Below are 24,170 nucleotides of genomic sequence, written 5' to 3' on the forward strand. Positions count from 1 at the left end.
TGCTGCAGCTACTGCTTTAGTATGGGTAGGAAAGCCATGGGCGGGCAAGGGGACGGCGAGTGTCCAATATCCGCAGAGGGCGAGCGCTATCGTTGCATGCTAAGGAAACAGCAGGATGGAGGAGAAACCTTGGGGGTTGTCTGGAAGGCGTTTTGATTCATTCGGTATCATCATGAAGTTACTAGCTGTATTTGCAGTATTCTGTCTCTCAATTCGAGTGCGCTTTTCAGACAGGACATTTCCAATGTTCTTCTGCTGTGACTGTTTCAGAGGGCCTCTCGGGATTGCAAAGATGGGTCAAGAACACTTGGAAGCCGAGTCCTTTGGCGCGTCCAACCGAGCGGAAAGGAGGTTGACTTGAATGGCTTAACGACTCCCCTTCATACCCACAGGGGTGCCCATGCTGGACAGACCACAGTGGGGGTTGCAGTCACCGTGGCTGGTGCCCCACCGCCGGAGTTTGCTCCGCTACAGTGGTAAGGTGAGTGTCCTAACAAGAGACTACTTCATCGCATACCCACGCCGCCATCTCGCCGCGCCAAGAAAACCGTGAGATGAGGCTGGTCGGGTGGTGTGCACTGTGCTTCAAAACGTATGACAGTGGTCCACGAGACGGGGCGGTTCATGCTGTAAAGGTCAGACTGGGTTTGCACCACGTTAGAAATACCTGGATAGGTAGAGTCGCTGCTATAGGCGGAGTCGCTGCCGTGGAGTCGCTGCCGTGGAGTCGCTACCGTGGAGTCGCTGCCGTTAGAGTCGCTACCGCGGAGTCGCTACCGTCGGTGGAGTCGCTGCCGTCAGTAGAGTCGCTGCCGCAGTAGAGTCGCTGCCGTTAGTGGAGTCGCTGCCGTCGGTGGAGTCGTTACCACGGGTGGAGTCGCTGCCACACTCATTTGGTCCCTACCAGCCCCAAGTATCTGGAGCGGTGTCCATCTCCAGCTTTGATGTTCTCCATACCTAAAGACTGCGAGAGGAAGACGAAAGACGGGGTTGGGGAAGGCACCAGCTGTCACTTGCAGTCTCTCCGTCGTCGTTATGCAATTGCCGCGGCTCCAGCCCACCCGGTCCCCCGATGGCGGCCGGCTCCTGCGGTGACCATTTTCGCCCTTTTGCCCGGTGCCGACCACTCAAGGGACCATTTCCATCACGGAGATTACGTGATTCCTACACTTGGAGTTGGCACTCATTCCGGCATTTCGGGTTCCAACTTGATGATGACGCAGCGTGATTTTTGGTGACAGACGAGCAGACGACGCAGCCAACAAGCAGCGTGTTCCATTTTTTGTGTTGCCTCCTTTGGTACGGAAACCCCGTCATCCCCGCCTGGTCGGGTGTCTCTTTGCTGAAAAATCGCAGCTGGTTGACCACAGTAGCTGGTCTCCACAGGCAGTCTGTGTGCACTGGCCGCCACAGCGCCTGGACCGCTGTAGCTACCTTACAGTGGCTCGGTACCGATTTAAGCCGCTAAAATCGGTATGTATCCACTAACAGCGCTGGAACCGCCGCACAACTGGCCGTCCCAGTCCAGAACGCCAACCAACACAGCAACACAGAGATTGCACCCCCGCCATGAACACCACCACGGGTGCGGACAACATCTTTGATTCTCGTCGATAAACATATCTATGGTGCCTGAATCATCCGAAACGCCACTCTCTAGAAAGGCCAAGGTCTTTCCCACACGTTTGCGGGCCACCTACAGTGATGCAAGGCGCCCGCTCTCGCGGTGATTGCATCAACCAGGTTGGCGCCTCGAATGCCTGTGGCCGCCCAATATCGCTGATCTGCTTGGACTTTGTCGACTTTGCTCTGGAAGGGCCCTCCCTGCTTGCGGCTTGATCTTCGAGTTTTCGCAGCAAGTTGCTCGACAGACCCATGTCTCGTCTGATCATGAAAGCCGTGTTTTATTCTTGTACCTGCAGCATTATTTGAGGTCAGTGATCGTTGAGGCGTTGGCCCCGTGCCAAAATGCCATGCCCGCTGAAAGCTTGCACGAGAAGAAGAACGTCTCCTGATGAGAGGATTCCCACTTCCTTTCGAGTGATTGTCTCAAGGTCGCATTCCAACAAGATAGCCGCGACATGGCGCCAGAGGGGCGCATTTCGACTGGGACGATTCTGACCAAGGGCTGTGGCCAGAGCAACGACTAAAGCTACCACACCCGAGTGCATCGCGTCTGATTCTCGAATGGAGGCCATGTGGGGGCAATCTCCTGCTCGCACACGGATCGGGCTTCGGGCAGGTACTTGTTCACCAACTAGGTCATCATGTGCTCGGCCTCGGCCTCTCGCGCGGGCGATGGCGATCCGTCGGAGATCCTGATATTACGAAGTTGGCCGCAGATACCGGAAACCCCCAAAGACGCAAGTGCACACTGTCCACAGGTAATCTCAAATGTTAGGATGACTTGACGGTTGTTAAGGAGGGTCGGAAGTACTTCCATCTTGGATGCGTAATCCTCCGCGCGCATCTGCTCCAGCTCGGACGATTGAATCTGACCCAGTCGTCTGCTGCAGTAGCTGCACTCTATCGTCAACGATTTCCATCTCGGTACGGGCTCGCTCGGTAAATGCACCCGACAGGGAGATCTCGGAGGACGCTGGTGTTGACCGTCGTGCTGCGGGCTTGGTACCTTTGCGCTGCTGCTGGTTGCTGTCGCCCGACTCTTTGGAAAGCGGAGCGCCAGAGGGCCGAGCCTGGTCGGAGAGCTGGCTCTCACTACCTAGTGATATTTGCGATGACAGTCGTGGTTTTTGTGCTAGCGCTGGCGTCGCCAGTGACTCTTCGATCGAAAGGGAAAGCGTCGTCGTCGGGAGGGGGGTTCCTCAGCTAATGGAATGCAGGAGAGGGCAGGAGCTGCACAATTTGTGGTGAGGAACTTGCATCATATGTAGGCGCCGGAACATCTCACGCGACTGCCTTTCATCGTCACTACCTTCAGTGGGTACCTTAAGGTACACTACAGGTAGGTACCTGCGTCCCCAGATGGAATCTCGGTGATTCACTGTAGACCCACCGCCAGTCTCGGTCAGGATCGGTGAAGGGCGGGCAGACATCGTGCACCATCTTCCCGTCAATATTTCGGTGTTCTCCGATCGCGTCCAGTCCAGCCAACCTGCCTCTGCAGTCCGTGCCAATCAAAAATATGAAAGCTCCGCCTTTCTTCTCCGGTAAGCCAATCGACATGAGCGCGCGACATCACAGGCCTCCACGGGACAAATCAACAGACCTGTGGGCGCATCGCTCGCCAGCGGAACTGGTTGGCGGATTGGCCGCCTGGGCATTTTAGAGGGGGCGGTTAGATAGAGCATCGTCAATTTGCCCCGCAGCGACACAGAAGATGGTTGCCCTGTCGCACAAATACTCTTTCTGTGGTGTTGCTTATCCCATTCAAACGGACCTGGAAGGGAAGCGTGCGGTTTCATCGTGGGCGATGAGTCTGGTTGGACTTTGGTGGTTTTGGTCGGAGGTACGTACTTACCTGAGCCCCCTGATGAAGGGAGGGACTTGGACCCGCTACTCATGTCATCCTGGTTGCACACGAAAACGATCCCCCCTCCCCCCGTGGATGCCATCAATCACCATTCCAACAGCAAGGAATACTACCTGGGCTTGCTCCTCATACAGTGCTTCCAAAATCGTCAAATCTGTTCATTATCCGCACGCATGCTTCGGGCGACGTGTAATTCGCAAGAGGGGACGGACGGCGACGATGGCTTATGTAATGTGGATCAAAACATATGGTGGGAACACTGAATCACCAACCGGTAATTTGATGGTGCGCCATGCCAACCCAAATCCAACCTCGGTGCCGTATCATTAAGATCCGGCCCGAGCAGTAGCATGCTCTGGTACTATCTGCTAACGGTATGCGCCGGGGTGAATGCTTTCTGACCATACTGCTGATTCTACCTGGTTGAGTGCACACCGCTGTATTTACAGAAGGTACCTCCCGATCTTAGCCCTGAAATCGGTAGGTATCCACAAGCTGGCGGCTACCCACCGCGATGGTGTGCAAGGTACCACGGTCCCGTCCAGTCACAGCAGTGCAGCAGTGTCACAACGTCCCGTCGTCGCCTTTCCTGGACAAAATGGTCCATCCGCAGGCGGCTCAGCTGGAGGAAAGGCTTTCACTCGACAAGCCATGGCAGCCATGGCAGCCATGGCTGGAACCTCACATTATGGGTACTTGTCTGTCCCACGACAAACCAGTCATCCCACCTTCGTCGTATTGGCGTTTTCCGGCGTCCAGCTGTTCCGTCTGCACAAACACGTCGGAGACAAAGAAAAAGAACGACGCCCACTACCACCCAATCTGTCCTCATCATGCCGAATGGGAAATTGAGGAGAGAGCCGAAACCGAAGCCCTCCCTGCGATCCGTTCATTAACCAGATGCGTTTTCCTGGACCGCGAGGTACTTCGGTGGTGAAGCAACACGACTAGACGAGGAGTTAGATGCCGTGCAGGCACTCGTTTGATGGCATAAAGGCGAAGAGCAGATCGGCCCCGTGTGGAACATCTTCATGGAGGAGTCTCTTTCGGTATTTGCTACGCACTCTGCATGCTTGCACAGGCCGTCGCTGAGGGTGTGCATCATAAATTTGCTGCGTCCCTCGTTGTGGCGCGAATACTCGCTCAACAAACCTACCGCCAGTCTGGCTGTGACCAAAGTTTGCAACACAGACCAAATGGTGTTGATGACGAATACCATCGCCACAATTCGAAGCCGAGCGCCGTCATTCAAGAGGCCTTCCTGATATACAGCACCAAGCCAGCATCCGAAAGGCACCAAAATATGTGCCGGGGGAGATGATGCAGATGATCGACAACAACACCGTGGCCTACTTGGAGCGGGAGGGGGAGACAAACTATCCCAAAACGGTGGAGTCACCTACGACAACCGGCACCGAGCAACAGGACACCCGGACCCGGCCCTGAAGCTGGACCAAACGATTTGTCGCCTGCCCGCGACAAGAAGAAATTTTCAGCGGCTCAAAGGAATCTGAGTGACGCAAGACTGGCGGTTCTCGATGCATTCGTATCCCTGACACGGCACGATGCTACGGACACCGTCAAGACTTGCGGCAGAGTAGAAGCAGAAGTCAAGATAAGTCGTGCTCGGATACTCAGGTGCAGATATTGGGAGAGTAGCAAGAAACTTGAAGTGCTGGCGCAGGCATTTCGAAGTCCAGATCGCGTATCCCGAGCGGCAAAAAATCAAAGAAAATCTGCTAGCCGTGACCTTGGAAGCCTTGAGGGAGGCTTGCGAGCTGCAGACTTGGGACCGCCAGTGCCGGTGGAAGCGTCCTTGATGGTAGTGATTGTCGTGATCGCCATCATAGTCTCCACGCCTTGTGCAGCTGGGGCATCAATCTGGAGAGCTTGCAGTCTGATCCACATGACCAGCAACCGGCCCTCGATCTTGAGGGACAGCCCGGCCCGGTTGGGGAGAAAAGGAGGCTTGATGCTCGACGTGAGTATCAATCGCATCAGGAGGCGGAGCTTGAGGGGCCACAACGCGCCGAGTCAAGACAACAAAAGGCCTCATCGTAACAGGGGTGTTGGAAAGGCCTGTTCGGGGGGTGGAAGTGCAAAACGGCCCGCGCCGGAAGTATTGCCCACAGCTTAGGTGGGAGAGAGCACATTCCGCCAGGTCGAAGCCGGGGCTCACCGAACCATTTTAAGGGGGCTTTGTTGTGGTGGATACGTCTGGCTGGAATGTCTCGAGGCATGTATGCAAGCGTATTCTAGTGAGAGGACCATGGGCTCAAGTTGGACAGCGGGGGGTCCGACTTCATATCGCCGCAGGGCCCAGCTGACCGCTCCAACTGAACACAGCTGAAAGGGAGTAAGGCGTTAGATGAGCGGATGAGAGTACTACCCCTGGCCCTGGAGTCTGGCATACTCGACACAGCCTCCCAGACTGGGATCGCCATCGCCCACCTCGGACTTGTCGTCATCATGAGATAGGGTGGAGTTGATGTTCACGTTACTCTCTTCGCGCTCATGCGCAAGATCGCCACCGGCAACCTCGCCCGCCTCGTCGAGTTCTTCGTTGTGAGTCACCAGTGACAGTGCTGTCTCCATGCTTTTCCATAATGTCGGCCGTTGACGCGCAATAATCATCAGTGAATGAATCTTCGGGTTGTAAAGTGATGAAGATTGTATCAGAATGGATTCGAGCCAACTTCAATCTCTCCGCACCAAAGATCGTCCTATCCACAACCTTGTAGCCGCTGCTACCATCCTGAGTTTCCATGCAACCAGAAGCCTCGAATTGACCTTTCTGATGGGCCTGATGGTGTTAGGCAACGGTCATGAGCTGCTCAATGGGCGCCAATGAGCGGCAAAGGGGCGGGAGGTGGCTGAGGGGGGCAAAATGACGTTCGACCTCCACCAACATTTGCTGCGGCAACGGCTGCAGCTTCGCAATGAGTTGTGCCGTCTCCTCCCTCTGATTGACCCGCAGAATGTCCACCTAAGCGTTGAGGCTACCGGCAACTTGAGATGATGGAGCGGCCCATCATCGCCGAACAGAGCTGGCGCCTTCGACCACGTTACCTGGCGAGACGGAATCCGAGTGACGAAGTCGCTGGCTGGCGTACTCCTGGCGAAAGACTTGACGGAAGCTTGCCCTTTCGAGTCGACGGAAGCGAAAGCATTGTCGCAGCTTGAAGTATCGGGACGACGCGCTGATTTGAGGGGCTATTCTGTCGAACAACCCGCGGAGCCCTAGACTGGATGGCATCTACGGAAACTTCAAGCTACCGGTGACCTTTCGGGCCAGCATTCTCGAGGGCTCGCAGTGGACCGTCGCATGTTCCTGGATATAAAGCCTCTAGTTCGGAGGTGGAGGGGGGCGCGAGTTTCGGAACGCGCTGGAATTGTGCTCGCCGGGGATCTCTGCGGTGCCCCTGCACTTCATGCGGCGCGATGTCAGCTTCCTGGACTTGCATCAAACAGCCCGGTACGATCGTAGAAAGTCACTCTTCTGATCAAGCTCTCCGTTCCGTTAGGTGAATCTGCCAGGCCGCATCCACATCGTACGGCCCTCAACGCCGCGGTTCGTGTCCTTCTCGACGAGGGCGAGTTTCAACACGAGCGGGTCAAGAATCCGAGCTCATCCGAGTTCTTCTTCAATCGCTGCCATCCCACTCGACATGATGCGCGAAAAAGCTGCGCCAAGTGTGACCGTTAGACAGTTTGCCAGATAGACCCTTAAACGGGAGGAATGGAGATAGTTACCAAGTCGACGATGGCTTTGGGGTCCACGTCAACCCATCTCTCCGACTCAACCCGCATGCCACCGAGGACTTCTTGCGTCATCTGAGCATATTCTCTCCCGAAGTTTGACGAACAGAGAGGAGTTGGTATATCGGAAAGAATAAGTGTTCAAGACCGAATTAGAAGACGAAGAGCTGAAAAGAACAGGTGGTTAATCACACAGCGGACACTAAGCTGCGACATGAGTGTTTCTTCGCTTCTGCGTGATCATGTAGGCCAGTGAGCCGTGCCAGTAGAATTCTGATCGTCCGTTTCACCCGCATCATCGTCGTCGGCGGTGGCCTGGTCCGGGATGTCGTTGTGGCGCATCTCATGCAGGACAACGTTCATTTGGTGATCCTAAGGGGGGACAGCAATGCAGGACCCTCGAGGAGTATCTAACGGTTTGCACAACGAGGCTTCCTGAAAGATTTCCGTATACTTTGCTTATTCTCGAGGGGCTTGGCCATGTCTGTGACATACTTGCTCTCGGTTCCGGTAACTTCGCGTTTTTGACGCACTGGGTCTCCTTATGCTCGGAGGGGTGAGGCAGGAACCATTTGCGAGGTGTTTCTGGGGCCATCTTAAGCAGCTGTGATTCTATTGATGGCAACCTGCGCAAGGCCCGAGACATTGGAGGTAAGCACGTTTGTATAACACTGGGATGGTTGACAACATCTGGGATTGACACCTTGGCGATGGTTCCAGGCTCAATACAGTCGGAAGATTCGAGTGGAATTGAAACATCGAGGACTCCGGTTTCCACCAAAGCAGCAAAGGGCGAGTACAACGCCGAAAGTTTTGAGCAGTACTAACGTCGGGTGTCGTGAGCTGCACGAGAGGGTCCGTATTCGGCTGAAGAGCAATGTCGGCGATGCTCTCAGGCTGCGCGTGTATTCGGGTCCCACGGCTGTCGAGCACGCGGTAAGGCCATAGGGGCGCGCCAACAGAAGTGCTGGTCAGATATTGAACCGAGAATGGGAGAATCTGCCGCAAAGTTTGATGGGCACTGGACGTCAGTTACTGTCTGGAGCTCAAGAAAGACGGTTCGGAGACCTTTGCAGACCTTTACAGACGCAGCTGGAGTCACCAACATAGTTTCGCATGTGCCAGAACAACATTTTGTTAATATCTGTGTCTTTCAGTCGTGAGACCCCAGGCCGCAAATATCCTAAGCTCTGTACGCTGACTACAACTCCAGCTCTGCACGCCAGAACCCACCCTTAATTGCAAGCATGAGGACACTTGTCTTCTGTCTGTTATCAGAGAGAATTCCTCTGATGATCAACCACGTCGCGAGATAGTCATACCACAAGACCAGCGCTTAATCCGCGTCAGCATGACGAGCCTGCCTGTCTAGATCATCTTCCCGGCAAGCACATGGCTTTTCGAGCCCTCACGTCTCCGAAGGCTCTTTTAGGACCACGTTGAAGCTGCCAGCCAATGGATGGTCATGAAGGAGAAGGAGCATAATGGTATTGTGGAAGAGAATCGGGGGTAGGAGGACATAAATAGGTGAATGAGCCTTGCTGATTTTCTGCTGAAGGGGAAGCTGCAAATAGGGGCACTCTATCTTCTCCGTTAGGTGCCGTCCTTGTTCACATTCAATTTTGCCTCTACTTTCACTTTCCTTTTGAACTTTTCTTTTCTTTTCACCTTTCCTTTACTTTTACCTCCACCCTCACCCTCAAGCTCACACTCAAACTGTCTGTTGCACTTATCTTTTTTTTTTTTGATTTCGTTTGTGCCCTCCACATCTTCTGACTTGGAGGTAAAATGAACTCCGCTCACCAAACAGGTAAGCTGCCTCCTGCAGCTGTTAAGTAAACTCCTCCGGCTGCAGAGCTGGAGTCTTGGTCTAAGTATCACAATGGCCGATCATGGATGAACCTTTGGAGGGAGCCAGCCACCTCGTCTCAGCTTCCGGCGCCTGCTGATTTGGAGCCACGGGCGAGAGCTTCCGATTCTGTGCTGCGAGCGCTCCGCAACAAGTCACCTGCATATAACAACGCAGACAAACGCGACGACGATATGGACAGCATGAACGTGAACCACCGCTCCTTTGCCTCAAACATCATGAATGCGGCTGGAAATCTCGATGAAGACAGCACGGCAGAGGGTCCTAGCGACAATGACGGTGCAGAACATGATGGAGATGACGGTTAGTAGCAATTTTCTCAAGTGACAGACGGCCGCTTCTAACAAGGAAGCATAGAAGTACTCAATCCAGACCTATGCAGACCCGCAGACTCCGGATTGATTCGGCAGAAGTAGATCATACATTGCCCCCGGTGTGCTTCTATCGACGGGAGCAAGTTGCTTGCCGTCCTTGACTCCAAAAGTTCCATCGCCATTCTCAAGAACGTATCTTTCTTCGAACACCCAATCGATAACAAAATCGCGCAGCCCCGAGAACGAGGAGATCAGGACCATTGTGGTTGCCCAGTCACCCAATGAACCCTCTGAATCATTCTTCCCTTCTAACTTTTCTTCCGCAGTTTGCCGCCTGGAGGCGCACCTTGTTGACTGCCGTATGACTCTCACGGGGGAATATTCGAGGGCCAGGATGGCTTGGTCTGAAGCGAGAGACCCAGGAGACCCGCCGCATCGCGTACGCCATGTGCAGAACATTTTGCGACTACTGTCGGAACTCGAATAGCTCTATGCCCACTTGCGCGCTCTTCATACGGCATAGATCGACCAAAGTACGCCTTCACCTTGGAGATCCTGAAGGTCCTGCATTGCGACAATTGCGGCATGGGAGTTCGCAGCGTGCAATCTTATTCAATGAGTTTTCAAACCTCAAAAACACCGTCCCACGGCCACTGCATCTCTTTGACATGCATGAGGCTGAAGTGCCTTGGTCGTGGAGAAGCAGCTGATCGGCCGGCCTGGCGAAGCAGACGAATCACCCTAAGAAACGCGAACAGATCAGCAGACTCGCAGCGCTGCGCTCCATCGACCCTGCCAGGTTTTCCAAAGGATTTCTCGCATCCAATAAAGCCATGATCGCATTTACTCTGGCGTGGGATCTTTTGTGGACGAGCCGCAAGAGTCCTGGGAGTTACTGGCGTGGACATTTCCGATCCGCAAGACAGGGAGCAACTTCGCCCACATGCAACTCGACACACAAGTCACCCTGTACAACGGAACGGCAACGAATGTCAGATATGGTCAACTACTCTTACCCACAGACTACATCCGCTACTCCTGTCTCAGGGTAAGGATTTCTAAGAATGCTTCAGCAGATACGAGCAGCGCGATGCAGCAGTCTTAGTTCATGAAGCACTTCAACACTCCAACCTCCGCCCTTCGGGACAGCGTTCCTCGCATCCACCCCGAAGGCGGCTCGGTGCGTCCCGCTTTTCCGTGGCTCCAAGCTTGTCATCCAAGAACAAGATGTTTGTATCCCGGAGGATTCTATCATCGACAGTGTGAGCCACACTGCTTTACTTTGTGATGGAGGTCCACGGGGATCCTTTCGCAAGAGACGAAATTGGAAGTATGGCTTCCAAAATAGCCGTCAACGGATCATCGGCAGTAGAACGTCCCAAGGCCATGAAGAATGTGAGGAACTTCAGAAAGTAGGAGTCGCGCTTGAATTTGCAGGATGAAGAGACCACTTGGGGTTTCGATTGGGTTGCCTGGCATCTTTCGCAACCCGTTTTGATTCCCTTTTGTCATACCCATTTGGTGCATGGTTAGCTCGGACTTGAGCCATTCGTGCCGACGCCTTTGCCAAGATGTGTTATAGGGCCGGTCTGTATGCACGTCCGATCTTCATTTGCGCAGTCTCCATGGCCTTGGATTGCATCGCGACGCTTTCCGGTCGACCATGGATGTGTACCTTGTGACACTCTCTGATCGGGAAAGCCGAATAGATATCTTCTTGTTAGACCTCGGCCCGCATGGCTGTGAGTTGAGTGACGTACCGGAGACTCTACTCACCATGTGAGGCCTTGACGCGAGGTTTCGAGTTTGTCGTCGATGGCCAAGATGGATTCCTTTGTATCCCATCGCGGCGCTGTACCGGCGACATGGTTCATCAGTCTGAAACCTACGGTGAAAGCCCCAAAACAATAGGCCTCATCGGTTCTGTTTCATTGAATCATGGCCTCAAACACGACAGCTTAACCCACCATCAAAGTTCTCAACTTCAATATCGTTGCTCATGGCCTCTACCATCAGCTATCAATGCAAGAGATGGATTCATGTGACACATTGACGAGTACGGCCTTGCTTTTTAGCTTGTGGACGTCTCACCGACTCTCTCTCCATCTTGACAGCTACACGCCGGCAAACCACCCAAAATGGTCCATCGTTGTGCCAATCCTGTCACACTCATGAGGAACCGCAGATTACTTGGACGATCACATGCTGGAAGAGGAAGCGAAGCAGGTGCTCGGCTGTGATGCCTTTCGAGAGCATGCCGACTATGATTCACAGCCAGTCGTCGACTTCGTCGTGGTTGCATGTGCCAAACCGGCAAAGAGCGACAGCATGATCATAGGCGGACAAATCAGCGCGTATGAAAGATGATGCAATTACAGACTTTCGATGAAGCTGCGCTATCGTATGTGACACATCCCCTCCAAGACCCGCCGTTTGCTCTCCAGGCGGCGCGAGAGAAATTCGCAGGATACTTCGGCCAGCAGTACTAGTCAAACCCTTCATAATATCTCACTTTGGACTGGCTGTCACATACGACCATACCCATTGGAAAACTCGGGATCCCGTCCGCTCTCCCATAGATAAGCCAATGAGGGCAGGGTTATCTAGAAGAGCAGGATCCCGGCTAACTTATCAGACAAAACGGTGCCGGGTTACGCCGCCGCTGCTTCGACGCTGTACAGTCTGCCGTTTGTAACTACTTCAATTCGCCCACCCGCCCCGACAAAATCATCCTTCTCTCACACCCCCGCCTTCTTCCTCCCCAGACCTTTTAGCATCGCCTTATTGCTATTTTCGCGTTGCCCCCAGTCTCATCATCATGCTTGACGTCCTTCAAGGCGGGGCCATGCGTGAAGGGCGGCCTAACTGTTGGCCTCCTCCAGGTCTCTGCGTCCCCCCCTTCTCTCTCTAAGTCTGCTCATCCTTTACGTCCTATGAGGGCTTTAGAAATGCAACCAGCTGCCCTTTACTGTTGATCTCCTAATCTCACTGTTCTCCTCTGACTTTATTTATCTGCAGTCGCACAGGCAGGCTTTTCACTCCTATATCGTCTTCGCTATAGTAGATCTATCATTTGATTTTAATAATTTATTCGTCTGCAATTTTAAGATTGCTTCATTCTCTACGGTCATCACGAAACTGATTAGCTATATTGCAGGATTCTGACCATTGCCTGAGACTGTCGAGGCAGCTCGCGTACCCGGGAGGGAGCCAGGTCAGCTACGACGGCAAGGTGTTTCGCGCCTATGGCGAAACCATACTCGACGTCAAGCTTTACGTTCTCGAACACGAAGGAATCACAGCGTGGAAACAGGTTCTGAGATATAAGGGCAAGACCTTGGAAAATGGTAATAAACCCCCCCCCCCCCCCAACCCCAACCCCCTCCTCGACGGAGAAATACCGTCTCAAAGAAATTCTCTTCTCATCGAAAACAATCATTAACGCAAAAATATTTATAATTCACAATTCTCATCTAGACCGTCAAACCATTTCCCGTCAAGCTGCCGCCGTGGCAGTAGCAGCAGCACAATAGGCACTACCATACGCAATAACAGTACTAGCAACATTCGTTCCACAAGCACCGTTAGAACAGTCTCTCAGACCATATCCAAAGTTGACGTTGCGGCAGAGGCAAGACGGATCAGGGGATGTGCATCCCAATGATTCATATTGCGCAAGCATGTTGTTGAAACATGTCTGACCGCAAGTTGGCAGGCTTGTGATCGCGGTTGTGGAAGATGCGGAAGTGGTCTTTGTAGCTGAAGTTGGAGTTGCCGTTCCACCCGTAGCAGTTGCTAGTGCGCTGGCGCAGTACTTGCTTTGGTATGCAATTACTGCGCTCGCATCGGCCACTCCACAGACTGCATTTGAGCAGTCCCGGATGCCATAGCCGAAGTTGACATTGCGGCACAGACATGCCGGATCGGGGGTGGAGCATCCAAGGGATGAGTATGTGTTGATCATATTCAAGAAACATGTTTGCCCGCAGGCTGGGAGAGAGGAGATGGGTGGAAGTGCAGTGCTCGATGGTGTCGACGTTGACGAAGTGAGCGAGACGGACGAGGATGTAATAGCAGTTGTGCGGGAGGTGGTCGATGGGATGCTGATGGGCGGCAGAGGATTCGTCTTGACCTGAGCCTCAAACACGAGCAGCAGCGCCTTGCCGCCGCACGTCTGTTTCGCGTCGCCGGGGCAGGGCACGTTGCACGAGGTTTGGTTTGCGGCCCAGTCGCCGCCCACAAAAGAGCCGCACCAGCACTCGGTCCCCGACTTGACGCCGGCGTAGCGGAAGCCCTCGCTCCAGCACGCGGCCTGGCACTTGTCCACAGTGAGGCTGCTGCCGCCAGCCTTCGTCGACTCGGTGGCCAACGTGTGGTCGTCGATGAAGCAGCCCATTGGGTTCCATCCCGTCAGCACGGCCGTGGGCGTCTGAGACTGCGCGGGCACAGTCGTCGTTGTGCTCGCCGTGGTGGTGGTGGTTTTGGGAGGCTCTTCGCTGGCGACCTGGATGCAGTACGAGGTCCAGTCTTGCCAGTTGCTGCAGTCGAGACCGACCGACGGGTTCCAGCGGCTGAATGTCTCGGGGGAGATGGCAAACATGTAATCCCGAACCACGACGCAGCTCTCGCCTTCGTAGTTGTCATACCAGTAGCTGCACGACTTGATGGTGTCGGCCAGCACATTGGCCTGAGGCGTCTCGCCTCGCTTTCCCAGGTGCACTGCCGACGCCCCGGCTTCCCGGGGCATCATGGCAAGCCAGAGGGCTGCCGACGCGAGCGAAGAGAGAATCATGATGCTGAGCTTGCAACTTGGAGGCCAAGTGGAGGAGGGATGGACAAACGAATGATGGTCCGCTATGGGATGAGCGTGAGGTTGACAGGCGCGGACACACGACAACAAGGCGGCGAAGAAGAGGGCCGAAGCACATCCTAATACCAGCCAGATGGTGTCGAGTCACGACGCCATTAGATTAGCCCATGAGTCCACAACCCGGAATAGAACCAGAACCGGCTTCTCCTCTGTCAGTTGTCAGGGGGGTCAGCCAAAAGGGCTTCGTCTCCCTCGGCCAAATCTCATCATCGGCATGGGTGTGATGGGTGGGATTTCATTGGAAGTCATACGACGTGCTTTAACCATGTAAGTGTCGGATCAATTCCTTGATAAGGCCACAAAAATAAGCTTAGTAGATATTACATAATATAACACCCGGTAAAAGCTACCCTAGGGTATGATTACCCCTCCTAAACCAACAGCAACTGATCCACATCTAAAGACGGATATATAAATATCGTAGTAGTTGGTCGAATTCTTTTGTGTCCCTTTATCTCCTTGCTTCAATCACATTCCATCTACCTTACCGAATATCCACTCAACCAGGCATCTATTCTTGTCTCCTGCCACTTCGGTCTCTCTAGGTTGACAGACAATTTCAATGGCATCATTCGGTCCGTTTTCCCGGCTGCCTCTCGAGCTGCGCCAACGCATCTGGGAACTGAGCATGGAGCCCCGGCACGTGCTTATTGGAAAATGCGAGTACCTCCATGCGCAATCAAGCCCACCAGCCGTTCTACAGGCCTGCGCGGAATCGAGGTCGCATCTCCGAGGCCATTATACCCAGGAGGCTCGTTGCGGCCGCAGTGGATCATCGGCGTCGCGCGCCATGGTGAACTACGACATCGATACCGTCTGCATGACCGCCTTCGACATTACTATCTGGTCGAGTGCCAAGGATGCACCCATCAAGTACCTGGCGCTCGAGTCCAGGGACTCGGAAGCCTTCTTCTGGAACACTAGTGGTGCCGTGAGGGACATCGCGACTCTCGAGCACCTGGAGATACATCCTACGCCAGGCTCATGGCCGGAAAGGAAAAAGGCGCTCTTGTTGCAGGATTGGATCTCTCAGCTGGAGGTCTGGTACACCCCGTGCCCCCCGGCGCCATTCCGCACAAAGATCATCAGCCCTTGGCCAGACGTCGACATCCCTGAAGTTGGAGCGGATAACTTTGAGGAGATATCGCGGGCTTGGGACAGGACGATGGGGTGGGCGTCAGACGGCTCATCGGAGGCTGACGAGCCGTTTCCAGATGCGCCCCCTCATGGTCAGGCAGAGGCTGACCAAGGGACCGGGGTGCAAGCCTTGTGAGCGGTCACCTGTTTGGCCCACACCCTACGGTCTATATTGACGCAGGTACGGATATGAGATACTGGATATGGCAAAATCAGGCCCTACGCTGACCGGTGGATCACCTTGTTACTTTGTTCCATCTCATTTCCCATCTCATTTTATTTTCCATCTCATGGTCCAACATCTCTTGTCATTCCTTGCATCCATAACATGTTCATACTGCCGTTGTAGATGGCCGAAAATCTCAACGTTCAAGAATCATAACCGAACGGGACAACGGGGACAGTAGAGGTGACGCTGTTGCTCCTTCAGCCTATTTACGCATTCGTTTCTTCATACACTCCTTCATTAGCACCTTCGTTTCCTGGTCGCCACGTTTTCTTCACAGCAGTCCCTCATCATGCGGTTTCCCGTCTTCATCCTCAGCCTGCTCTGGCTCGTTCCCGGAGCCTTGGGCGCCGGTAGACGAGCAGCATATGAGAAGATCCTCTTCTTCTATGCATACCGAATCGACCAGCTTTTACCGGAGGACCAGCGAACAGTAGGCGTAAAGTGTGCAAAGTGGCCCACTAGGGAGGAGCTGCCCTGTGAGGACCCGGGCAACAATAAGCCCAAATATCTTCACTGCAAACCAAAACAACCGGCCAGGACGGTCTGCACTCTCGGCGAGTTCATCGGGCACATCGATAGCAACAAGGGCAAGAACTATAAGAACCAGCTCTTCGTTGATGGCGTCAAGTGGGACGAAGAAAAGCTCGACTTTGACATGAAGAAAACGGCGGAAAACATTATCAAGTACGATGCTGCCGATGGTCGCAACCCGCCCTACCGCCTCTTCAAGGACGGCGCTCTCCCTGCGTATTATGGGGACGATATCATCAAGGACGGCGTGGTTCTCGGCAAGAAGAGGGGCTACGACGGGTCGCTGAATTCCATCTTCGATCGGATGGCCTACGTCAAAAGTACGCTCCCCCAAGCGACCTTCGACAGTCCCGACGTCAAGTTCCTCTTTGATCGGGTCGAGGAGAGCCGCACCTCGGTGTTGGCAGCACGCACGGCCGACCACGACTACTGGATCAAGAAGGACTTCGTGGCCCATATCCCAGGCATTGACGTCAAGACAGCGCCGATGGGCTACCAGGAGTGGGTCGACGGCCAGGACCGAGACATTGAGAAAATCCTGACCCCCGAGACCATCACCGCAAACCAGGCCGCCATCCCTAACGTCGAGGACCAGATGAAACAGGTCCGAGCGGACCGACTGACGGACACGTTTGCCGGCGCGGCCCAAGGCAAGCAGGCGAGGGACCACCAGGTTGTGATGGAATGTTATGAGCAAGGAGGAACGAAGATTGAGAACGCCGTTTGCATTTGATCGCCCCATCAACCATGTTCTCCCTGTTGCGTTATCAATATGCCCCTGAAACTTTCGATATACTTAGTAGATAGCACTCTTAGGCTTAATACGACTCTGTACTTATTTTCTCAGGCATAGATATGACAACTGCAACGAGTCGACGGTAACGATAGTTAGACGGGCCGTCGCTCCGAGCCGCACAGCCGAAAGGGAAGCAAAATCCCGTAATTATTCGTCGTTCGTTGGCCCCCCGAACAAAAACCTACAATACTTCCATGTCAAGCACCCGGTATTACAGAACTAGTTTGAGGCCACTCACTCTAGCCTATTTAGTAAGGAGGTTGACGTGAACGGTGTCCGTGCCGGAAATGAGCTCGTGCGCACCCGGGCCCCACGCGGGAAGGCGGGGCTCTGACCGAACCGCTTTGGAGTTGTGAGCTCGGGTGCCTGGAGCAGGGCTGAAGGTGGGGCCCACGAAGGGCTGTACGAGGAGCCCAAACTGGCATCCCATTCACGATGCTAGATGATGGCTGCCTTGTGAATAGCCTGATTGTTGTTGGGTGGTTGCGCTGCTTCTAGATGAGGAAGTGTCTCCGCGCGACCCCCAAAAGTCCCCTACTTCAGGTATGTACCATGTAAGCACGCCTGTGGGGGCCTAATCCAGCCGCACCACCTAATAAGGTAGGTGGTTAACCGTGTTTGGTGGGGCGGGCACGAGTATGGATAGAGGGGGCCGCTCCCAGGGATCTGAGCTTATCTCATTTTCATCTCTTGTGAAATTGAAAGATGGTACAATACAGTCACCACTAAACAATGAAAAAATAAGCCTTCTTTGTGGAGACTTCTCACGGGCCGAAGCAACTAGCACGGAGGAGTGCCCGCGCTTAGCATATCATAAGTTCCTTACGAGGATACCCACGCGGCCGCACGCGGTATGCATGAATGCAGGAACCTACCCCGGCTATCACTTACACCCATTGACTGCAATATGCATCTACAGAGTAGATACGAGTTACTGAGCGGTAAGCTTACAGCTGTCTATCTCGAGGCCTTTTATCCCGTGGACGCTGGACGCTTAATTCTCCCGTCTCGTCTCCCTCAGTTTGTTCCTCCAGCGCTTTGGCATCAACTCACTCTTTTCGTTTGACTTTGGCGACCGCCGCCGTCCTCTCCCTTACACACACACTCTCTCAGAAAAAAAAAAAGGTCATCTGATCACCATGTTCGTTAAGTCTTCCTGTTTATGGCTGCTGGTAGCAGCTCTGGGCGCAAGCTCTTCGCCACTGGCTGGCCCTACCTCCCAGCCTGTGGCGGTCGGCACAAGTACACCCTCCCTCCTCCCGCATCTGGTAGTACCTTTGATGGTGAACTGACTTGATTCGTTCCAGGTCCTGCCAACATCTCAACCTTCATAGATGACTTTGTCAACCAATGGAAGTCCAGCCATCCAGACCTCGATAGCGCCGAGCTTCAGAGGGTCCTGGTATCAGCCGAACAAGCCAAAGTCTCCCTCTTGAGCACGACTTCTGGGGAACTGGAGGAACGCTCACCTCTGAAACGGGACTTGCATCCCACATCGCCAGCGCCGCCCGTGCCACACTTCGTGCCGCGGCACAGGCGTCAGCTCCAGACGACGGGCAACTCGACAAGTGCCAACTCGACCGTCCTGGAAGCCAGGTCGCTTGTCCGCAAGGCCCAGCAGGAGGCCAGCGCCCGAAACAAGGAGCGCTTCGCCAATCCACGCACAAACGCGTACTGGGCCAAGCATGGGTCCGGCGCAGCCGGCTTGCGCGCCCGCGCAGATGATGTCGCTGCCTTTGCCATCAACGAGACCATCGCCGTTGCTGCCGCCATTGTTGCCGAGGCAGATTATGCCCATAATGTCCCCGTGGAGTACCCTCCTCTTCCCGACGACATCAGGCAGCTCAAAGAGCAGATGTTTGGTCCAACCGGGGCTGACGCCGGGGCTGGCGCTGCTGCGGGCAGCCTCGGCAAGAGGGCTCTGTCGACCTTCTGGATGGAGGACATCAGCCACACGGGCAAGGTCCCCTTCGGCGGTTCCGCCAACGACGGGTACAAGGTGTTCCGCAACGTCAAGGACTACGGCGCCAAGGGCGACGGTAAGACGGACGACACCGAGGCCATCAACAGAGCCATGAGCGACCAGAACCGCTGTGGCAACAACTGCGGCGCCTCCACGGTCAAGCCGGCCATCGTCTACTTTCCCTCGGGCACCTACCTCGTCAGCACGCCCATCACTGCGTACTACAACACTCAGATGATTGGAAACGTGAGTTCGAGAGCCTTGTTGCCCCCGATGAAATGAAACCCTAGGTTTGGATTGGACTGGCATGCTAACCACAACCGGAACTCGGAACGCAGGCGAATGTCCGGCCTATTATCAAGGCGGCCAAGTCTTTTACCGGCCTCGGCGTCATCTCTGTGGACGAGTACACGGGCGGCAATGGAGGCGCGGAGCAGTGGTACATCAACCAGGTGAGTCTCCATTCTAGTCATTTTGGCTGGCAGCTTCTGATGGCAAAGGACAGAACAACTTTCTTCGTCAGCTCCGCAATTTCATAGTGGACGTCCAAGACGCAGACATGGACGACGTTGCCGGTCTCCACTGGCAAGTGGCCCAGGCTACTAGCATCCAGAATGTCGACTTCTACCAGTCACCGTCTACCGACAAGCACCATATGGGTATCTGTAAGTTCTCCCGGCTTTTGAAAAAAAAAAAAGGGCTAGCTTCCCGCCTTGACTTACACTAGCATAGTCGCAGAAAACGGGAGTGGTGGTTTCATGGGCGATATGACCTTCTTTAATGGCGAGATTGGCATTCGATGTAAGTGGCTACTGGGACGACCAATTACTGGGACCAAACGCTCTAACCCTATATTCACACTACTGACACCCGGTCACAACAGGTGGAAACCAGCAGTTCACGTCGATCAACATGGTCTTCGTCGGCTGCCGCACCGGAATCGACATGCTCTGGGACTGGGGCTGGACCTGGAAGGGTCTTCTGATGAGCACTACCGAAAGCGGAATCCGCATGTCCGGGGACTTCAGGGGCGGCTCCATCATCGTCATGGACTCGTTCTTGCTGGGCATGAGTAAGGGTATCTCAGTTTCCACGCCCGTCGGGAACACCCCCTCCGAGAAGTTTACTATTACGTTGGATAACGTCGAGGTCTTCGGCGTCGGTAAGGCCGTGGATCACGAAACGGATGGCGCCCAGCTCGAGGGCGGCAGCCGCGTCATTCGATCCTGGGTCGTCGGCAAGGTTTACGACGAGAAGAACCCCAGTGGCACATACCAGAGCGGGCCGCTGTCGGCTCTGCACCCAACGGAAGGCTCGCTCATGAAGGGCGGCGCATACTATAGGCGCCAAAAGCCCCAGTATGAGAACCTTGTCGCCAGCGACTTCATCAATGCCGGCACCCTCGCAAAAGGTGACGGCGTTACGGACGACACTTTTGCTTTATCAATTAATCTCGCGTTAGCAGCTGCCACACGTCGTCCGCTGTACATCCCCTTCGGGTCGTACCTTGTGAAATCCACTCTGCAAGTAAGGCTTTCCTGACTCCCCAACTCCATTCGTTTATATGGTGCTAACTAGCCCCGTTACTCGTCAGATTCCGGTCGGGTCCGTGATTGTAGGCGAGTGTTGGGCCCAAATCGTCGCCAACGGAGAGTCTTACAGCGACGCTGATTCCCCATACACTATGGTGCAGGTCGGGGACTGGGGCGAAAAGGGGAGCGTCGAGATCCAGGATCTCGTCTTCACCACAAAGGGCCCTACACCAGGCGCAGTTCTGATGGAGTGGAACATGGCCGAAGACCTGCAGGGCTCTGCTGCCATGTGGGACTCGCACTTCCGCATCGGCGGAGCGATGGGCACCGGCCTGACTGCTGCCGACTGCCCCAAGCTCACTGGTACTATCAATCCGAAATGCGTTGCCGGGTCCATGTTGCTCCATATGACTGGGGGTTCGTCGGGCTATCTGGAGAATGTGTGGGCGTGGGTGGCGGATCACGACTTTGACAGCGGCCCGGCACAGACCCAGATCGATATCTACGTCGCTCGTGGCATCTTGATCGAAAGCAGGGGCGGCCCTGTCTGGCTCTACGGAACCGCGTCGGAGCATTGCGTTTTTTATCAGTATCTCCTCTTGGAAGCACAGGACGTGTTTATGGGCAACGTAAGTGCCGGCATTTGGACCAAGTCTTCCAAGCCCTTCCTTCTATCATTAGAGACTCGTAGGCCTAACAATGATGTCGAACCAGATTCAAACAGAAAGCCCGTACTACCTGCCAAAGCCCAAGGCGCCTGCCCCGTTCACGGACCAGGTTGGGCTCTTCAACGGGGATCCCGACTTCAGCGAGTGCCCAGAGTCGGAGCCGCACTGCGCAGCTGCCTGGGCATTGATGATTTCAGGGTCAACCAACGTTCATATCTTTGGCGCGGGGTTGTATAACTGGTTCGACGACTACACGCAGGACTGCATCGACACGCAAACCTGCCAGAAGCATCTCGTCCACGTGGAAGAGAGCGGACAGATCTGGTTCTATAACCTCTATACCATTGGGTCAGCCAACATGATTGACGCAGAGGGGTCCGATCCCATTCCGGCCAAGGACAACATCAACACCAACGAACATCCGTTCACCTCCGTCATTAACGCATGGCTGCTGTCTTCTTCCGGATCGTGAGTCTCACAGCGGCGCCACATTGTCCATTTGTGTCCCACCATGAAGCCGGACATCCCAAGTGCTAACTTGTAAACAGCGGAAATGTCGACAACGACCTGGCAGACCAGGTTATCCTGGGCACAATGCTCCCACCTTGCCCATCCAAATACGACACGCTGGAGAATGTCGAAAAGTCCAAGTCGAGCATCCCGCAACACTGTCTCGACAAGTACCTCCTTCAGACGCAGCTCAACACCCTCGGCACTGCCCTTTCTGACTATAACAGCATCTTGAGGGACGGGTACGACGACAAGTTCAAGGCCTATCAAAGGTCAGTCTTGCAACAAGTCCCAGACCAGATCAACAAGTTCATGGAGGGGGCCCAGGCCTCGGGCAACTGGACCTGTACCGAGACTCGGACCGTCATCTGCTGCAGAGGTTGCCAGAATCATGCGGCGTGCACGAACCCCATGTGCGACTTTTCCACCGACTGCAAGCCCGGCACCACCAAGAAGACAACTACCGTCGACTGCCCTGCGTCCATATCAAACAACTTACGCGAGCAGCTGCCGGTCCCCGTCGAGACGACCTACACGCTCAAGAACGAGCAGGGCTTCTGGGAGGGCCTGATGGCCGCGTACGGCATCCCGCAGGACTGGGTCAACATTGGGGAGCGGCTTGCGTACTTTGGAAAGGGCTGCGAAGGCGTCGCAGGCGACAGGACGTCGCCGGACACCTCGACCGAGTGCTTCAAGAAGTCATCCGTCTACTGGCACAACTTCCCGACGATGAAGCCGGGCGCGGCCATGGACGACCCCAAGGACAGCGTCAGCAAGTCTTACGACACGTTCAAGAACATCTACGACCGCGCCACCGTGTCCCTCGGGTTCGCCCAGTGGAACCTGTACGAGGCCAGCTCCACCGACATGCTGGCCACCGCGGCCCTGCCGGCCATGCTCCTGACCGACGCCGTCGACAACATGCGCCAGATCGCCAAGGCGGGCGAGGAGATCATTGAGCGCGAGCGCAAGCAGAACATCCTCTTCTGGCTCAACATGGTCCTCATGATGATCCCCGCGGCCGGACAGGTGGCCAGCAGCCTGGGCCGCGTCGCCATCGCCGTCGCCCTCCGCGTCGTGGGCGAGGCCGCCACCGCCGCCCTGACGCTGTACGAGCTCGTCGACGATTCAAAGAACGCCCTGATGACCATGATGGGCTTCTTCCTCGGCGGCGGCCTCTCGCGCCAGCCCTTCCGCGAAGCCGCCGCCGCCCGCCGCGGCATGCCCAAGTCGCAGTTGGAAAAGCTGCCGCCCAGGATCAGGACGGACCTGGGGCGCATCCAAACCGTTAGGAACGTGTGCCGCGCGCGTTCGTAGTGGAGATGACGACGACTGCCTCCTGGGTGGTATGGTATCTCTTGACATAAAACTCCATCTGTTCTCATTTTGTCTCCTTTTTCTTTTCGTGTACAACAGCCGATGCCGGCTTTAACAAGGTCTCGCGGTTTAGATGATGATTCCGCCTCCAGCACTGCCGGTGTCCGCCATCCGACCTATTGTTAGAACAATCTAATCTTGAATGGCATTTATTTCCAGGAGAGACCTGCGACCAATCGCGGGATAGCCATCGACATGATGTTTGTCATATGGATGTCTCCGGACCAATGTATCTGGACACGATATCCCTGCAATACGACAATAGCGCAGATCATCGGAAAAGACACCCTTCCTCTTGTATTGAGTCCACAAAGAAGCTATTCTTGATCCCTAGTCCCCCAGGCACGCCAACGGCGCTCTGATAATCGGAGCAGGGCGTGTGTACACGACGTACCTCATCGTGTTGGCAACGTGAATCCAGACCAGACGCTTCCTTTGTTCACCCCCCCCTCCTAGACATACCACAGCATTGTCAGCCCTGGACACCCAACTTGGTATACAGCAGATGCCAGGTGGGTGGATAAATGCACCGAGGGGTGCTTGGCGTTGTACACCAATACGCTGAGATGTAATCATTGCGAGACATGACTGCAGAGCCATTTTCTTGGAGGGAAACCTGGCCCCTGCATGCGGATACCACCAAAAGGCCCGTCGCATATGCCCAAGGGTTCATGGATGTGAAAGGACCAGCCACGTTGAAGCCAACGCCAACCTAGTACCGTCACTGTCGACGACTTGGCCAACCATTGGCAACTGTCGTTCATCTCCCACTACCACATCCAGAGAGTTGCTTGCTTGGCGGAATGGTGGAAATTGAGGAATAGCTTGTTTTGCCTTCCGTAGACTGCTCCCCTGATGCCACGCCTCTTCCCGGGCAACGACTATGAAGCTTCATGTTGGAACAGACCAAAACCTAAAGCCTTGCTGTCTGTTAAAGTACGTCCACACAGCTGCCGCTCATGATACTGACTGTTTCTCATTCATTCTCTTGCCCCATTCAAATCTTCATCGGCCCTTTTTGCAATATGAATGGGCATTTCGACATACTGTGCGCTTTGTGCGCTGCCCTACTTTCGTTTTCTTCGCTGTTACCGCCCCTGTTCAAACAGCCTCGTATGTTC

The 24,170-nt window shown here is 54.7% G+C and overlaps 4 protein-coding genes across 4 annotated transcripts; 3 read left to right on the forward strand and 1 right to left on the reverse strand.

Annotated features, from left to right (window-relative positions):
* Positions 1-12,932: 12,932 nt before the first annotated feature.
* CGGC5_v017340 (WSC domain-containing protein) lies at positions 12,933-14,228 on the reverse strand (the record flags this gene model as incomplete). Its single annotated transcript, XM_032026796.1, has 1 exon — positions 12,933-14,228. One exon carries the CDS (start codon positions 14,226-14,228, stop codon positions 12,933-12,935), a length of 1,296 nt encoding a protein of 431 aa, XP_031876761.1.
* Positions 14,229-15,096: 868 nt separating this feature from the next.
* CGGC5_v017341 (uncharacterized protein) lies at positions 15,097-15,579 on the forward strand (the record flags this gene model as incomplete). The annotated part of the gene is made up of 1 exon (XM_032026797.1): positions 15,097-15,579. One exon carries the CDS (start codon positions 15,097-15,099, stop codon positions 15,577-15,579), a length of 483 nt encoding a protein of 160 aa, XP_031876760.1.
* Positions 15,580-15,961: 382 nt separating this feature from the next.
* Positions 15,962-16,936, forward strand: CGGC5_v017342 (uncharacterized protein; the record flags this gene model as incomplete). Its single annotated transcript, XM_032026798.1, has 1 exon — positions 15,962-16,936. The coding sequence occupies one exon, from the start codon at positions 15,962-15,964 to the stop codon at positions 16,934-16,936; it is 975 nt and encodes a 324-aa protein (XP_031876759.1).
* A 1,202-nt stretch (positions 16,937-18,138) lies between these two features.
* EXG1-1 (Glucan 1,3-beta-glucosidase) lies at positions 18,139-22,989 on the forward strand (the record flags this gene model as incomplete). The annotated part of the gene is made up of 9 exons (XM_032026799.1): positions 18,139-18,241; positions 18,307-19,208; positions 19,301-19,414; positions 19,468-19,627; positions 19,695-19,763; positions 19,846-20,489; positions 20,557-21,123; positions 21,209-21,630; positions 21,711-22,989. 9 exons carry the CDS (start codon positions 18,139-18,141, stop codon positions 22,987-22,989), a joined length of 4,260 nt encoding a protein of 1,419 aa, XP_031876758.1.
* Positions 22,990-24,170: the final 1,181 nt, after the last annotated feature.

The sequence above is a fragment of the Colletotrichum fructicola genome (genome assembly GCF_000319635.2).
Source record: "Colletotrichum fructicola Nara gc5 chromosome Unknown KSG_Nara_v1_contig12, whole genome shotgun sequence".
NCBI lineage: Eukaryota > Fungi > Ascomycota > Sordariomycetes > Glomerellales > Glomerellaceae > Colletotrichum > Colletotrichum fructicola.